Here is a 17,925-nt window from a genome sequence, read left to right as displayed (position 1 = left end):
GTGTGTGTTTTCTTTTCTTTTCTTTTTTTGTCTGTTTTTTGAGAAAGAAAAAGAGAGTTGGGAGGTCTGGAGGATCTGAGAAGAGTTAGGGAAAGACAAAGCAGGATAAGAATATATATATGAATATGAAATATATATATTTGAAATATGAATATATTTGAATATTTCAAATGTATATATAATATGAAATAAATTCAGTTAAAATGTTAAAAATTTTTTAAAAGGAGAAAGATCAGTGAACAAATGCTACCTAGAAGCATTTGTTCTACCTAGAAGAACCATCTCTACCTCTTTTTTTAATTTACTTTTATTTTTCTTTCTTTCTTTATTTTATTTATTTATTTTATTATTTTTTTTATTTATTCTCTTTCTACAGGTAGACACGGAAGAGAAGAGCGCAGGGGCAGAGAGCAGTAAGATTGAGTCTCCTCTGTTTCAGGACCTGTTCACACTGTTCCTGAGATATGTGATGCCATTTTCTCACACTCATTATAAATATAAGGTTAAGTTCTTTCCAGAAAATGTCTATGATTTTAAGTCTTCAAGTTTGTTCAAGTTAGAATTGAAACTCAAAATTAACAGATTCAATGTTTTGTGTGATTAGATTATCAAATGGAGTTCATTTGTCTGCTTATAAGATGGAGTTTTATTTATCATAAATAGTAATAGCTTAATATTTGTATGGATTCTGAAGGCTTCTGGGTATATAGTAAGCAACATAGCAATAGTCTTTAATCTTTGAAGCTATCAAATATTAGCTACAGAGGTCCTTTCATTTTGCTTCAAAAGATTGATAAAATAGCTTTCTGGAATTTTTTTGAATGTTTTACAAATACTGGATATATCTGCCTTAGGGTAGTAGACAGTGAAGAACTCATTGAAATAAAAATGTTCTGCCCCCAAATGGATTTCACTCTGAAAAGGCAGGCTTGAAAATATGAACAAATATTAATATTAACCAATGTTGGTGTGTGTGTGTGTCCATCCATGATGTAAAGTTATTGTAAGAACAAAGAGGCTACTTTTGGGAAAGTGCTTACAGCTTAACTGTCAGATATAGCCATTGAGAAGACTTTCATGTGGTCTCTGGGTAAGCTCACATAGTATACACACATCTAGAATGTTAGCTCTGGAGAAAGCATTTTCTTCCCTCAGAAGTTCGGGGGAAATTATTGCTGCAAGCACTAATACAAACGGAAGGTGATCTGGGGACAAAGGATGATTGGAGGCACTTTCTCAGGCTAGTGACATTATTGAGGAACTGGACTAAAATTTAAGTACTTCTTATGTGTTTTGGATGGTTGTTTATTTGTCTTCACTGCATGTAATTCTAATGGGAACTGCAAGTACAGTGGTAGAGGTTTCCCTAAAGTGTATGCACTGTCAGTAGCAGGGGTAGAATGAGAATCATCGCATCTTACAAATTACATGGAGAATTCTGTGAAAAACGTTAGGATATAGCAGTGGTTCTCAACCTGTGGGTCACAACTCCTTGGGGGCAGGAACAACCCTGTTACAGCTGTTGCATATTAGTTCTCTGGCATGTCAGATGTTTACATTCCAACTCACAACAGGGACAAAATTACACTTATGACGCAGCAACAAAACAGTTTTATGGTTGGAGGTGACCACAACATGAGGAACTGTATTAAAAGGTCACAACATAAAACTACTGGGCCAAAGATTGGAGCTTCCTAGGAATGCTAATGGAAAGTCAAGTTCACCAGGGAATTTTGGTACTTGTAAGCCAGTCTTGGTGGTTCTATACAAGACTGTATTGTGAGATAAGCAAGCTTGCTCTTTTATATCCTGTCCCCATATAATCTTAATGGATCTCTTCTATATCCTTTCTCCACTAAGACTCTCAGGAGACAAGATACTTCTTTGTATTTTTTGTGGTGCTGTTCTCAGAGATAAGAGGTCTATGTGTAAGCTGACTAGTCCTTGGTAATGACACTAAAAATCATCCTGAGACTCTACAGATTGACACACTGTTCTAGGAGTTTTCAATGTGTGGTTGTGTTTATTGAATTTCTGTAGATACTTGGGACAGGAATGACCTTATATAACGATGAGGAAGCTAAAGCCAGGGAAACACAAATAAAGTCTCTGAGGTTGTACCAGAATGAGGTGGGGCTAGAAACAACCTCCCAAGCCACTTTCTATGCTGTAAATGATTTGTGTATCTTTTATACCTCCATGGTAGTTGGTTGGGGGCAGTCAGGAAGGATGGCCCTGGATATGTGCTTACTACACATCTACTGATTGACTGGGCTTGTGGGAAGTGCTTCCTGATTTGACAAAAGGCTAATCCTAAGATGTAGAGTGAGATCTTGCTTACATAGAAGGATGGTCCAATTCGCTTCCCTTCTGCTCACATCTATTGAAGATGCAAACCTTCTGGGTCTAGGGAAATATCATTAGTCTTAGGACTAATACATGTATTTTTGCTTTCCTTTCTGGGTCACATTTCCTCCTTGAGAAACGTATGAGAACTACCACTACTCTCCACATGAAATTGCTCACCCAGAAGTTTTTTAATTTAATGCCCACAATTATTAACATCAACAGAACCACCCAAGAATAACAACAATAAATTGAGGGCAGCCTCTCTGGGCTATGAAGGTTGGTACCATTCACTTTCAAAGAAGTTACATGCATGCTTGAGTCAGAGGAAACTATATTCACATTTGGCTGCTGTGTTTGCTTTTGTTTTTCTCCTGCAGAGGAGAGCTCCATGCCCGTGTTCCAGTTGGCTGTGGTCACTAGCTGGCTGCCTGGTAATGGCACAGTGTGTGCATTCCATGGCCAGGATTCAGAGGGGCAGAGACACCACAGGGGAGCAGAAGTGCAAGCCCCAGGTTCCTGACATGAACATTCCTGATGATTCTGTTGAAAGACCTCATTATTGTCATGGCAGATACTGTGAGAACAAAGGCACCATTCTCAGGATGGAGAGCTATGTGTTGTTAATTAACTATTTTTTGATTACAGCATTAAGTTGGTCAGAGCGTTACAGCATGCTGCTTCGGGGCCTGAGCTCATCTAGGCAGCTTCTCCTAATCCGTGGAGTAAGTACCACATCCTCATTTGCTCACAAGACTCCTTTATTCGAATTATGACAAATAACAGGCACAGAAAATATTTGGGGAATTCCATATACATTTCAGCCAAGGAGTGATACAGAATATAGGACACTTAAGATTGTCTGGCAAAGAATAATAGAATTTAAATCAACATGAGATAATTCCATGAGATATAAGGAATAAAAGAGGCCATTAATTTGAAAGCGAGCAAAAAGAAATATATGAAAGGGGTTGGAGGGAAAAAGAGATGAGGGGGGTATGGTACTTATAATCTTAATAAAAAAAATATTATGTGTTGCTTCAGGGTTTTGCTGCAAACTGGATGAATTTGACCAGAAGCTTCAGTGTGTTTGTGTGAGCATACCACATTTTCCTGGGTACAGTGAGGGGAGTGGGAAGGATGAGCAAGAAAACACTGAATGGAGCGATGACCAGGATCCAGGTATGGTCATCAGCAGGAAATCAACTCCCTTTCCCTAATCTGTAAGGAAGATGAGTCAAACTGTACAGCTATTGTGGCTCTGAAACAGCATGACTTTGGCCTTCTGTCAGATGGAGTATGAATTGCTTCAGGGTATTGAATCTTCCAGATGAACATGAAATCTGTGGTCCATGTCCAGGACATGGAACATCCAAAATGCATCGCAACCTCCTCAGTACAACATAGGCTAGGGATCGTTACACTGAGAAACACAGCCAAGATTTTGTTTTACTTCTTCAAATTTTGCTTTCTAGGACTACACCAGTGAGCTCTCAAATCATTTTTGGTTTTGTAGAAATTCATAGTGAATTAGGTCCATGTCTTTGAGATGTCTCCCTTAGAATCAATCTATTTCCATATATATATATATATATATATATATATATATATATATATATGGAAATAGATTGATATATATTATATATATTACTATTTAAATGTATATATTTAAATAGTAATATATATATATATATATATATATATATATATATATATATATTTAAATAGTAACTTCTAGAGATTATTGAGAACTCCACCTAAGAAGCCCTGGAGGAGGGTTTAGGCCTGTTTGTCATAAGAGAGACTAACAAGATGACCTCCTTTAGCCAAAATACTCTCACATCCTGTAAGGAACATCATTTCCATGATTTTAATTTTCCCGAATGTCCTGTTTCTTGGCCCAAAGATACCCTCCGAAGTTTGTGGTCAAAGCACTGAATGAAAGATTTAATGAAGAATGTGAAAGATAAAAATAAGACAAATACATGTTTATTTATGCTTTCAAGAGCTGGAGGTAGGGGACTAGGCTCCGCTGATGCAAATATAAGCCACCTAGGCTCTGATGTAAGTGCAGAACTTAAACACTGATATCAGGGAGTTGCTCCAAGTTTTAAAACATAAGGAGTCGATTCATTTAAACAACTGTGTTTCAGAACACTGGAAAGAGATGCTATGTTTCTTTCCTCAAGCTGGGAACAGCCTTGTGGAATCTGTCTTTTTAATTAGAGTTTCTTCACATTCTGGTCTCCTCTAGAGGTCGATTCATGAACTCTTGAATAGCTTGGTCCAAAGGAAGCCATTTTTTGATAGATGTTTTCAAAGCTGCAATCCAGCTGCAAGGAAAAAAAGCACAGAACAGATCATTAAACCTGTCAGACCCTGGGGAAGTAAGAATGTGACAAAATTCTTTAATTTATTTTCTAGTTGTTTCTCTTGGTGATTTAGTTTGGAGTTAATGGGATAAACACGCTCTGTGGATTTCAGGTTGACTGAGAAGGAGAAATACCAGGACGGCTCAGTAATGAAAGTGGGGGTGTAGGAGAGAACAGGCTGTTCATAAGTAGTGATCAATAGAATTATATGGTTTCAAATTGCTAATAGTATTTTGTAGTTTTCAGTTAACTTTAAGCTCTGTTGATCAAACATATCAGCAAAAATGATTTTGTTATTAAATTCTAGAAACCACACTGCCTTCCAGTTAATTTCTCTTGGCTTTCTCTTGCTTTCATTTTCTTGGACAGTTTTTTTGTGCAACATTGCTCTTAAGGGCATGTGCTTTATTACTAGAGTACTAGGAATAACAACCAGAAACAATTACCCAAGAGTATCTCCAACAGACTGTCTCAGAAACACTAATAAATGAATCTCTGGGTCTCTGGGTGTGAGCAAGAATCTTTATAAATTTCTAAGCTTACTTTAGGCATAAGTGATGTAAAATGTAGGTCTAAGTTCTATCCATTTTTGACTTTCCATTGTTACCCTTTGAAATATTTCTCCAGTGGCTTAATGATAGTTTTTTTTTTTTCTGTTTAAAAAAAAAAAGCCATATGAATTTAATAGTCAGGTCCCAACTCTTTAGAGACTCTTAGGTTTTATCAGATGGGACTTAGATCAGTTTCAGTGACCCTTGCTCCAGTGTGCTAGCTGGACGCTTACTCTCATTATCTGTTTGCCAGATGTCCAGGAAGAGAGTCATGGCAACACGCTTAGCAGTAACACACCTGCCTCCTACCCCAGAACCTCTTTCAAAGGAGAGGCACAAGCAACATTTACGTAGAGGAAAAAGGCATGTTTGCATCTCTTGCTAAGTGTCCGTTTGAGGGAGTACCTAAAATCTCACTTTTGGAGTTTCATTTCTTTGAGTTTAAAACATTATTTCTTGTAAATGTCCCTTAAAAATATACAAGTCCATCAAGTGGCTTTACTATGGAATTTTATCATGGGATCCTTCTAGTTGGAATATCAGGCCTGGAGCAGGTGAAAGATGATGGTGACACAGTAAGAGAAGGGACTTGAGCCCTGATGCTGAGCACCTCTGTCCTCACCAGGTTTTGTCTAGCTATGTCAATGTTCTTGTGTTTCAAAACCATTTGAACAAAATGTTGGCTTTTGAATGACAACCGGAGGCCAAATAGACCACAAACTAAAATCCTTTGTATATTCTTCAGTGGCTTATGATAAAAACAACCAACCAAATACAGATGGACAAATCCATGCATGCTATGGGAAAATAGATCAAGTGACAGATCTGTGCTTTACACGATTGGGATGAGCTAAGAAATATAGTTTAAAGATCTAGAGATTATTTACAAACTGCAAATGGAGTGTGTATACGTGTGCATGCGTGTGTGCATGCATGTGTGCATGTGTTTTAATGTTGATGCCTGAGTTATCTATTGTCTTGGCAGAAATTCAGTTTACTACATCTTCATTTGGAGGGAAAAACATCTCTAGAGAAGTCACTGAAGAAGGGATGAAAGAAAAAGAATCCTGCAGAATCGCAAATCCAAAACTTACAAAGGGTAGATTTCCGTTAAGAGTGGAATTGGAAGATAAAGGGGATGCGTTTGCTTGTCAAGGCTGGCACAGAGGGAGGAATGGGAGGTCCTGGCTTACCGCTGATTTTCTGTTTTATTTTCTGCACAGAAATAGAAAGTCTTGAACTCCCCTGATGAAGGTTTGAGCTCAATCACTGGTTGCTCAAAACCGTGGGTCTGCTCGCTCACACTGTATCCTTGAAGGTATAGACCACCTGCACAGGATGAAAGCAAAGACACAAACCCATGTGAGAACAGGGAAAACAGGGGCGAAAAGGTGTCAGGCAAGCTGTTAGCATACAGTAGGTGAAGGGATGCGTCTCTAGCTGGTAGTCTCAGGTGGAGGAACTAACTTCACAAGAGGCCACACACTGATCAGCATCCCGTAGCCAGGCTGGGAGCAGAATTCCAACTTCTTGGTTCAGTTTGTCAATCATCAGTGGATCAGTGTTTATCGTCTCAAGCTCTGTGCTCAGATAAGCTTCTTCACTGGAAGGACATAGTTTTGAAATAAATTTTCCATTATCAAAGAGGAACAGCTGTAATACCATATAAGAAGAAAATTAAATAGTATTTCTCGGGGCAGAGTCATTAAAACATACTTTCTGAAGCAGGATGGAGGCTGTGGGCAGTTTTTACAATCCACACAGACTCTCACCCTCTTTGTATATATCCTGAAAATCCCACTAAAAATATGAACCCACAGGGTGATACTAAAATTCGAACTCAAATTAGCAATGAGGGTAGATAGCTGATTATAAAAAATAATTTTCCTCTCCTGAACTTATAAATCCAAGGATATTGCTTGGTCTGAATTTTGTTTCAATTTTGAGGTTAGTAAGGATCTTGGTGTTGGAGAAGATTCTGAAAGGTTAAAACTTTTGTCTGATTCTTCTGTGAGGTAGTCCAAATCTCACGCTGAGAGTTAGGCTTTTGTTTGTAATAACGGTGGTGATAGGCTGTTAGCCTTGCTCTGATACCCTAGCACCTCTAACACTGGCCACAGTGCACTTCACTACAAAAGCAAACAAGAAAACACCACACCATGAGAGAGTCTCTGCAGTGATAACATGGCAATATGAACAGGGGACTTGAGTAGGGTCGACTCTGGCTTCCGGTAAGTCATCGTCACTATCAACCTATCATAAGAGCAAGATGGGTATTTTCACTTTAAACAGAATGAAGGATTTTAAAGTTTAGAAATTGAGGAGGGGTTGGTTGCTTTTTAATTTTTTTAAATGGAGGATGTAAAAGGCAATATCAAATTTCCTTTTTTAAAAAAAACTTTCATTTGAAAAGAGTCTATTTTCAACTCATAAGAAAACACTGACTTCAATAATGGACAGATTTTGGTTTGTCTGCCTTAGTTGGCCTCAGTGATATGGTGCTTACCAATGGGGTGATAGCATTCTTTGAGAAGAAGGGTGGATGGGATGTAAAACATGGTAGTGTATTATTATTGACTCAACATAAGCTCCCCATGTGGAGGGTGCAGGCCAATGGGCTTACTTTATGTGTGATATTTGTGTAATCATCAGCATAACTTTCCTCAAGTCAGAAAGAAACACCAGCCCCTAAACAGTCAGTCCTTATCTGAGCCGCCAGCTGCTGGTAACCCCTACTTTCCATCTCTATGGATTTGCTCTTTTTGAGGCAGTGCCTAATAGAAGAGCAATCACACAGCACCCACTCCCCAATGCCTGCTCTCTTTCTCTTAATATAGTGTTTTCGGGGTTCATCCATATTAAGTATCAGATATCCATTCTTTTCATTATAACATGATGTCACATTATATGGATGTAGCACTTCATACATCAACAGCAGCTAAGACTTGCTCTGAGACGGGAAGTCATTGTCTCCAGTGGTGTAACCCCTATGCTCCAATGGATGGCTTCATACCCCTGCCAGTGGGGACACTGCTGGATAACATCAGTGGGTCACCAAACCAAAAGACAGGAAAGTGGGATGGGGACTTGGAGGAAAAGTGGGTGGGTTCATGTGGAGAGAGAAAGGTAAGAAAGAATCAAACTGAGTATTACTCCTTTCTCTACTGCTGTGATAAAATACCATGAACAAGTCAACTCATAGAATAAACAGTTTATTTGGGGCTTTTGGTTCCAGAGGGTCATGATCCATAACAGTGAGGAAAGCAGACTGACATGTGGCTGGAGCCGAAAGCTAAGAGCTTATACCTTGAACCACAAACAGGAAACAGAGATAATTGGGAATGGTGGTGGCTTTTGTACCTCAAAACCTGTTCCCAGTGATATACTTCCTCTACCAAGGCCACACCTCCTAGCCATATCCAAACAGCCAACATCTGGAGACTAAGTATTCCAATGCCTGGGACTTAGAGGAGACATGCCATTCAGATCACCACAAAGGGTATGACTACTATGCACTATACACATGTGTGAAATAGTAAAAAACAAAGAGCTAAAAAATAAAAGAATGCAAAAAACAATTTTGGTGAAAACAAGAAAGCCCTGTAACCATTTTTTTTTTTTTTTTTTAGTAACTTTTAGGGCATCATAATAAGTGGCAGTGAAGCTTGTGGCTGCAACCCCAGCACCTCATTTAAGGAAATTTCACTGGGTCCACGCCTCTTTGTTATATAAGTAAAAGCAATACCACCAGACCAGTCCGCCGTTATCTGGAAGAACTGTGTGAGCATTACATGGCCAGTTTACTGTAATCCTGTAAAATAATCTTTCTGAGAAGTGCTCACAGACCTTGAAGTAATTTAGAAACAAACAACAGTGGACAGTCATAATTTGTTACTTCTAGCTTTTGCTGGACAGAGATCAAAAGGAATGGGGAGAGACTGACATGAGCCTTCAGCCTTTTGGAACAGCCTTTGCTTGACCAAGGGGCTTCTGAAATGTTATTAATATTAGTGGGCACATGAGTGCCAGTAGTACATTTTACTAAGAGGACAAATATTTCTCTTGACGCTTCAGTGAAGACAGTCTTCTGGGAACGGGGGCTGTCTGCCCAGTTCCCCCAGTGCACAGTGGAACTAGCATATATACCCAGATGAAAGGGAGACATAGGGTTAGTGCCTAATACAGTTCTTACTAGAGACCAGGGGTACATGGTTTTCCACAGCTCCCGATCACTTTACTTCTTTTCATTTCTCTGACTTTTCCTTGTCCTCAGAATCTTTTCAGCCCTGCGAGTAAGAGGAAATGCCCTGCCAATTAAACTACAGCTACATTCAGGATCATGCAATATGATGTGAGGTCTGCCAGCCCGAAAGAAGAATCAGGGTACTAACATTTAGCATATATAAAACAGTAAAGAAACACAAAGTAACACAAAGGACAACTGTTTGTAGATTGTTGTTGGGGACTATGCTGGTTTAGTAAATTAGAGTTTGTAGATCCTCTTGCAATAACCATGATTTCAATAGTATTGAGAGTTAGCTAGGTTTTCAGTCCTGGGCATGGCATCTCTCTTGCTGAGCAGACCTTAATTTGAGTTAGAGAGTTCTTGGTTACTGCCATGGTATGTGTGCCTCCACTGTATCTCTGGGAATTCAAAATAGCTCACAAGTCCCAAAGAGGTTTAGAAGTACTTAACTTTTTTTTTCCCTGAATTTGGAGCAGTCTATGAATCTAGACTTAAACATTCCCTTTATATCTATGTACATAATCTCTTGAAAATTAGTTTGATTGGTTTGGTAATAATATTGGTATCATAAATAATATCCCAAGTCAACGATAAATCTGTAGTTCTGTTGGCTTTGCCTGCATTGGATCTTATTCTATTATCAGTCATTAAAGTTGGAGAGTGTAGGCTGCATACAAACAGCCCTTTCTATTCGTCTGAAAAGGGCTGCTTATCTCTTCATAGCTAGACGTTCATCTGGGTCATGTCCAGAACGTCTTCAGTGTGATGTAAGAGGAGAGTCATCCCACTGTTCATCCCAAATGATAGAAAATGGGCCAAGGAGTGATGTGAGCTTTCCCTCTTTAAACATCCAAGACAGTTGGAGTTGTCACTAGACTCTTCCTTCCTGTTTGGCATGCCTATTGGTCTTAGCCAAAATGAATATCAGTGCTAAAAATAGAAATCAAATGGCTCAGGTGCCCGAGTCATATAGCAGGCATTTCATGTGGAAATATGACAGTACTAATCGGTTTTATTAACAATTATAAGAGGATGGGAAATGGGGCAGACTTAATTGGTGGGTAGGAGGCAGGTCAATACAGAAAGGGAAAGAAAGATAAATAAGACTGAAGATGTTTGAAAAAGGCCTTAAGGAATCATATCTTTGGAGATTTGTCTAAAATTTAATATAATACATCTAAGTGCATGTGTTTACATTCCTTTGTTTAGTGAATGTGCTGGGTAGTTTTACTTCACCTTTACACAAGCTAAAGTTATCTGAAAGAAGGGAACCTCAATTTAAAAAAAAAATCATTTCATAAAATTGGGCCGTAGGTAAACCTGTAGGGTAGTTTTTAAATTAGCGATTGATGGGGGAGGGCCCAGACCATAGTGGTGGTGCCATCCCTGGGGTTGTGGTCCTGAGGTCTATAAGGAAGCAGGCTGAGCAAGCAAGTAACAGCACCCCTCCATGGCCTCTGCATTAGCTCCTGCCACCAGGTTCCTGTTCTGTTTGAGTTCCTGTCCTGAAAGATACAAATAATACCAATACCAATAATACCAATAACACAAAAGCAATACAAATGAACCTTTTCCTCTCCAACTTGCTTTTGGCCATGATGTTTCATAACAGCAACAGTTACCGATATATATACCGATAATGCTCCTCCTGAGAACCACAGAGCATCTAACAAAAATCTCCCACACCAGGCATGATAAACCTCCCTTTGGATTGTTGCTCAGGGGATCCCAAGAGAGTCCCCAAACAATATAGGCTACTGCTGTTTCCCCACGTTCGACTTTCAGAAACCAAAGGTAAGTCTTTACTGCTGAAACTACCATGTGATTTGACAAAAGGATTTGAGCTGGATCCGACCTCAAAGCTTCCTCTCCTGAGACTAGTTTTATAGTGCCAGGAGATGCTATGCAAGCTGCCAGTGTAGGGAAGTAATCAATAAATAGTTCTACCCAGTTGTGACACCTACAAACCACAACCATGACCAGTATATCAAAAGATCCCTAAAGCTACAAAAGTGCCACCCATGTCACAGCAGTTTAATTAGACTTAAGGCCTGCATAACAAAAGGGAAAGTACTGGAAACCTAGCCAAGTCCCCAGGGCTAGGGAAGTTATGACTCTTAGAAGAGAGCCTCATCCTGCCACTTTAGCAAAGCAGGAATATTACAGATGGCATCCTAAATCTTATCCTTCCACCTCCAGATAAGTGCAGCTCTTGTCCTTCATCAGAGAAGATGCAGAGAATAATTGATCATGGAGTGTCCAGCTCCAATAGATACATGTGAACACGTATATAAACACCTACACCTAAGCTCAGGGAGCATCACGGAGGAGAGGGCAGGAAGACTTTAAGAGCCGGAGAACCTGGAACTCTGCTGTTAGATTCTGTCTCCTAGAAATAACAGGGAAGCTTCACCCATGGTGCCGCAGCAATAATATGGCTGCAGGAATGGGACCTGTGAATGGTGACAATGCCTGTAGACGTGCTTAATGTGGAAGGCTGAGTCCTTCCACTAGACAGAGAATGTTTGAGATTTTAGAAAGAGACTTTGGCAAACTGAACTGAACGAAAGCAACTAAAGACTGATGAGAGATGGGGGATTAGTCTTTCCCATGATTACTCAGTACCAAGTAGTCAGCCCTGAAATCAGTCTCTCTGTCTCTCTCTCTGTCTCTGTCTCTCTCTGTCTCTCCACACACACACACACACACACACACACACACACTCATGCACTTACACACTTACACCACTAAACAAGCTTAGCTTATATATGTATATACCACTAAACAAACAGGTTATGTGTGTGTGTGTGTGTGTGTGTGTGTGTGTGTGTGTGTGTGTAAAACAGCAAAAATTAAAGATGAAAAGACCATGAATTTAAGAGGGAATGAGAGTGTCATGGAAGGGGCTGGAAGGAGAAAAAAGAAAGAGGAAGTCATATAATTACATTGCAATTAAAACTTAAAATACATAGGTTAAATAATAATTTTTAAAATTCAAGAAATCTTTTGTCTAGATTTCAGGTATTATTTTTTAATACTTGTATGATCTCTTTATATCTACAATCTTTTAAATAGTTATATACATATATATATATATCATAAGAATGTAAAACAGATCTATGATAAACGAATGGAATATGTATGATAGCTTTTTATGCTCAGACCACTAAATGTAGAGCTAATATTATTTCAATGCGAGCACTCTTGTATACCAGTCAGCTGCTACTTCCATTTTATAAGCAAGGGAAGTGAATTGTGGGAAGTTGTACAAACTGACCACCTAAAACAGCCTGCCAGCATCCACATTAGGAAGACTTTGAGTGAAGGATGATGTTCCAACTCAAGACAATGATGAGCATTCCATTTGAAAGCCATTGGTGACCAAAGGAATGAGCTTGTGTTTTAACTACTAGACTCTAAAGCATGAGGCATTAGGCCACTGGCTCCAGGGTTAGCCTGGCTGTTCGGATCTCAGTAGGCTGCTTACTTCTTCACTTCTTCCACACTTCACTGTGTGGCCTCTGCAGCTGCTCTTCTAATCTGCAAATAGAACAGTAGCTGTCCAACTGCGCCTCTTCTGCAGAGCATCCATGGGCTGTCTTAGGTGAAACAAAGGTACAGGAATTTACAAAGGTTCAGTAAAGCTAAGGCATCCTTCCTGTTATTGTAATGATTTTCAAGGGATGTGGATTCCTTACCTGACGCCTGAGTAGAGCGAATGCTACCATAGAAGTATAAGCAGCCATCCTTCAGGATGCAATAGTGTTGGATCCACACATCTGTGCTTCTCTCCAGCTGGTGCAGAAGGCCCAGGCACTCAGGGTGTTTGATAGCGAGAGGTGGGAGGCTACTGTTGTGCACTGTGACGTCTTCCCAGACATGGTTCTGCAGGTGTAGCACAAGGATATGTAAGTAATCATCATTCACCAGATGCCTTTGACCCACACAGCAGTGACATGGGCTAAGTTTTGTTTAGCATTAGGAAGCCACTGTCCCAAATGTTTCTATTGCTACTATGATCTCGCTGCTTGAATAACTGACAAATTAAGCCCTTGCTTATAGAGAACTCCCTCTTTTTTTTTTTTTTTTTTTTTTTTTGTTTCTATTGTATTCTGAAGAAATCAAGAGTATCAGCTGCAAAGCAGGAGATTGGAATTAGGGAGCCAATGGGCATATGTACCTCTGTAAAGAGTTATTAATGTGTGGCTTCTCACATCACAGAGATTGCTCTCCAAGACCCAGTTCCTGGTATGTTCATTATGAATAATAACAGCCCCTGGCTCACGCCTTTCTTTATCTGAACCCCGACTTGTGCAGCAGAACAAGTTAACTGCTCCAGGCCGGCTCCAGCCTTGGGCTCTCATGGTCACTGAAGGGGAAGGCTGATGATAAATGAACCCCTCTAACCTGGAGGGCAGCCCTCAGTCCACAGGCCTGGGAAACAGGCTCTTTTCTGAGAACTCTGACCCATGGCCGGGAACACCATGCTTTATCTCTTCATCAGAACAGGCCTGTGCTTGCCAGTTTCTTTTTGTTCGGTTTTGGTTTTGCCCTTTCATTTTTTTTTTTTAACAAGGCAGTGAAAAGCTAACAGAGTGCAGAGCTTGTTGGATTCTGTGCTGTGAAGTGGGAGCCTGCTGGGAGTTTGGCCGTTCATTTTTTTTTTTTTTTCACTTGCTGTAGACACTCTGAGTGCATTATCAGAATAGATGCCTCTTAAAAGTAACCAGGCTCATTACAGTGGTGCGTTGGCGGGACCGGTGAATATGTTGAGTGCTGTGTTCCGGTAAAATGAAATACAAGTCCTGCTGTTCATTATATGACAATGCTTGAGACTGTTCTTAAAGGATAGTTTACAAGGCAAGGGCACCCAAACTCCACCCTGAACTTCTGCTAATGTGGAAACTCAGAATGTGTAGAGAAGTAATAAGTACATGTCATCTTAAGAAGGAATGATCGTATTAAACAAAATCTATAACTTCATTACAAACCACACAAATCATTACATCCACAATGTAAAAATAAAACAGTGGAGCACTGAGAGAGTGTTCTTCAAAACGTGCTAAGGCACAAACTCAGAAAGAGGGCTACCCAGTCTGAAGTGATAGCTTACCTGATGACGTAAAAATCTAACAGAGGGATATTGCTCCAAAGTTGAGGATCATGAATGTGGAAGAAAAGTGCAAAGTGGCTAACATGTGTACGGAACAGAGCTGAAGGCATCACTGAGTGCCTGGGTGCAGCACTCTGGATGCAGCACTCCGACAAGCTGCTCAGGCAGCAGCAACATCCCAAGACATCCTGGAGATGCCGAGAGGGCAAAGAAATACCAGCATCAGTTTCTCACTATTGTAGACTACTGCATGGCTACATGCAAGTCAGAAATTACAACCCACCTTGTGACTTCACCCCAAGTCTTATGGGAGGGATCTCATAAAAACTCATGAAACTAAAAAGAACAGCAGGATTGACGGCTCGCTTCTTGGATTCCAGGGAAACCCATTTGATGCCAATCATTAAACCCATTTGATGCCAGTCCTTTTGCCAGGCCAGTGTTTAGAACAGTTCTAAGACATCTCCGACTGGGCTGCATGACATCTACCCCGCTCTTTAGTCTTCTGGAGGGAAACAAACCAAAAGTAGAGACCAGGAACCCAGGAAACCTTACCTGGCGGACAGGACTGGCTGCTTTCTGCATTGCCTCAAGCCACCTGAAAAAGTAAAAGGAGAGGGGCAATCCATAGAGGATTGTGTCACAGGGAGGGACTTGTTGCTGCTTAGCCTGTCCTTCTAGCAGAGCAGTCCTGAGCCTCAGATGTATTTCATCCCCCCAGGGTGAAATTAACATGCTCTTATAAGTTTAAATTTAGTATAAAACCTTTTCCCACATATCTAAAGTAAAATTCACGGTATCCCCCCCATGACTGTCATTTGATCAATTCCTGAGAGAAAGTTAATTCATGACCTCTAAGGTTTGGAATTCGTTAACAACAGCATAGCTACACTAACTATTAGGCTCTGCCTACTAGAATATGGAAATACTGGTGAATGGCCATTGCCTGGAGCCCCATCTAGTGTGCTCTTTGGACACTGGCTTCATTGGAATGCCTTATGGTGTCGCATCTGGAGCCCTTAGCTCTCCGGTCTTGCTCCTCAGGCTGGCATCGGTAGATTGACTCCACCTCAGCTTGCCAACCTTTTCTGGTTTTGTTTCACACTCCCCAACTTCCAAGCAGAGCTCATTGTTCCCTGTTCTCCCTGAAGCCCAGTGAGTTTCCCTTGCTCTCCCCTGCTGCATTTCTGCTTCTGGATGTGTCCCTTTTCTGTAAATAACTCTCCCACCTTCTAATTCACAAGCCCTCACTGCCTGTTCTCTACTGGTGTCCTGTGTGTCTTCTCCTGTGATGCTTCTCAATGTCCATTGTGTATTCAAAAACACAAATGCCGTACCATGTTAGTTCCAATTTGGTATTGAGTTTTGTTTATTTATTTCTCTTTTCTCCCTCCAAGCCACTTACTGCTCTCTTTCAAGTTTATGGCCTCTTTTTATCACTGTTATTGCATGCATGTATATATGTGTACATATATATGCCTATATATGTGTATGTAAATATATATATATATATATATATGTTCTCAAATGTAATCTGTTCATTCCATATGCTGTAGCATGTATATATGTTTTCAGTGCTTATTGTTTGGCACTGGTTTTCTCTGGAAAAGACTATTTCTCCTACTCAGCATTTTTAGCTGCCCACAGTTTTTGTGCAGGGCTGAGGCCTTTTGATCCTCACCACTCCTATGTCTATTGGTATCACCCTTGTTCAGCTCACATTTGGGCAGCCATGTTGGTGAGACTTTGTGAGTATATCTTCTGACTTGCAAGGAGACACAAGTATACAGCAAACTCCCTGATCTTCTGGCTCTTCAAATCTTTCCACACCTTCTTCCACATGTTTCCCGTTTATATACTTTTGAAGTTAAAAATGGGCTCTTCATTATAAAAATAATCTCCAAAAACATTAAAATGCACCCTAGGCATGTTAGATATAAATAAATGCTGTTCATATCACACTATATCCTGGTATTCCTTTACTGTGTATTTATTTAAATATACAATATTCCACAAATTCTTTCTGCCCAAGATGTTTCTGACCTAGTACTTCCTTTAAGGATAGAGCTGGCAGAAGGAAGCATTCATTTAGTCTAGACACATTGATGCATTGCTTTCTCCATTGACTTTCTGTTCTGCATGCTGACCCACCCCTCACTTTGGCTGGTCAGTTCCTTCTTTACAGCTTTCACTTGGCTGACTGAAATGTCCAGTGAGCTCCACTTCCTCAGGGAGATATGCGCAGTGTGTATCTAATGGTCAGGACCCATTTTTATCTTCGTAGAATGCTGAGGCACTCTCTCTGTGGACTGTGTGCTTACACAATGTCAACAGAGTCTTCCCTACTCAAGGCCCTGTTATTTTATCTTCGTCATACATTTAGTTAATTTACTACAGCATGTTGTTACATATCATGCTGTATTATTTTACACTAATAACTATCTATCTTACAATACATCTGGCTATTTGTTAGAAATAAGGAGCTGTGGCATTACTGAACTTTTATCTTTTTAGAGACAGGAAGGAGAGTTGCGGTAGTCATGCTAACAGGGCATGCTCGCATTCTATGGAAATTCTGGTTGAAATAAAAAGAAGAAATAATGACATCCTAAACTTACTGTACTCAATACAACGTACACTACCACTTTCTTGTTCCTTTTCTTATTCCTGACTCCAAGGGTATGCAAGTTACCCCTTATGAAACATTCCCCCTCTAGAAGTAAAACCAGGGAGGCAGATTACTGAATTACCTTTTCATCTCTTGGTTTGAGGTTGCACAGAGGCAGAATATTCTGCTTCTAGACTGAGGCATACAGTTAAATACAAATGGCTTCCCCAAGCTGTTGTCAATATCAACTTCTGCTCCTTCTAATTTTATTATGTCTAGAGGTGGCCACTTCCCTTCATCCTATAATTAATGAAGAAGATGATCAGTAGTTAATGGAGAAAATGAAAAAGAAAGGAATGAATACCACAATGGTTATTTTAAATTGATTTTTTTCGTTTAAGGTGAAAAGAAAGTAAAACACACTTTACAGATTATATTCTATTTAATATATAACATAGTACTCCAAATAATCTATATGTAATTTTTAAACACCTTTTGAATAGTCATTCTTTTTTTTTATTAGATATTTTATTTACACTTCAGATGGCATCCCCTATCCCCATTCCCCCCCACCCCCCTTAGGAAACCCATATCCCATGCCCCCTTTTCCTTTTTGCGTTTATACATTTTTAAAAAAAGAATGTTAATCATAGGCTTTATAAGTTTGGAATTGTTCAATCAGCGGTGTA

General features: G+C 39.8%; 1 protein-coding gene across 6 annotated transcripts in view; it reads right to left on the bottom strand.

Annotated features, from left to right (window-relative positions):
- Positions 1 to 4,318: 4,318 nt before the first annotated feature.
- LOC117722474 (uncharacterized) overlaps positions 4,319 to 17,925 on the bottom strand; it is a 129,864-nt gene continuing 116,257 nt past the window's right edge. Inside the window, exons 8-12 of one of the 6 annotated variants that reach the window (XM_034521647.2) lie at positions 17,379 to 17,536; positions 15,184 to 15,226; positions 13,214 to 13,400; positions 6,463 to 6,598; positions 4,319 to 4,679 (exon numbers count right to left, since the gene is read on the bottom strand). In XM_034521647.2, coding sequence (XP_034377538.1) covers positions 4,580 to 4,679; positions 6,463 to 6,598; positions 13,214 to 13,400; positions 15,184 to 15,226; positions 17,379 to 17,536 — 624 coding nt within the window. In that variant the 3' untranslated portion in view covers positions 4,319 to 4,579. Of the gene's footprint in view, positions 4,680 to 6,462; positions 6,599 to 8,465; positions 11,021 to 12,635; positions 13,115 to 13,213; positions 13,401 to 15,183; positions 15,227 to 17,378; positions 17,537 to 17,925 lie in introns of those variants that run through there. The other 5 variants (XM_076914674.1, XM_076914675.1, XR_013104571.1 and 2 more) reach the window with 5 other exon arrangements.

Source organism: Arvicanthis niloticus, chromosome 17, assembly GCF_011762505.2.
Source record: "Arvicanthis niloticus isolate mArvNil1 chromosome 17, mArvNil1.pat.X, whole genome shotgun sequence".
In the NCBI taxonomy this organism is placed as follows: Eukaryota; Metazoa; Chordata; class Mammalia; order Rodentia; family Muridae; genus Arvicanthis; species Arvicanthis niloticus.
Note: the sequence above shows the minus strand (reverse complement) of the source record. Positions and strands in the feature narration are given on the sequence as shown.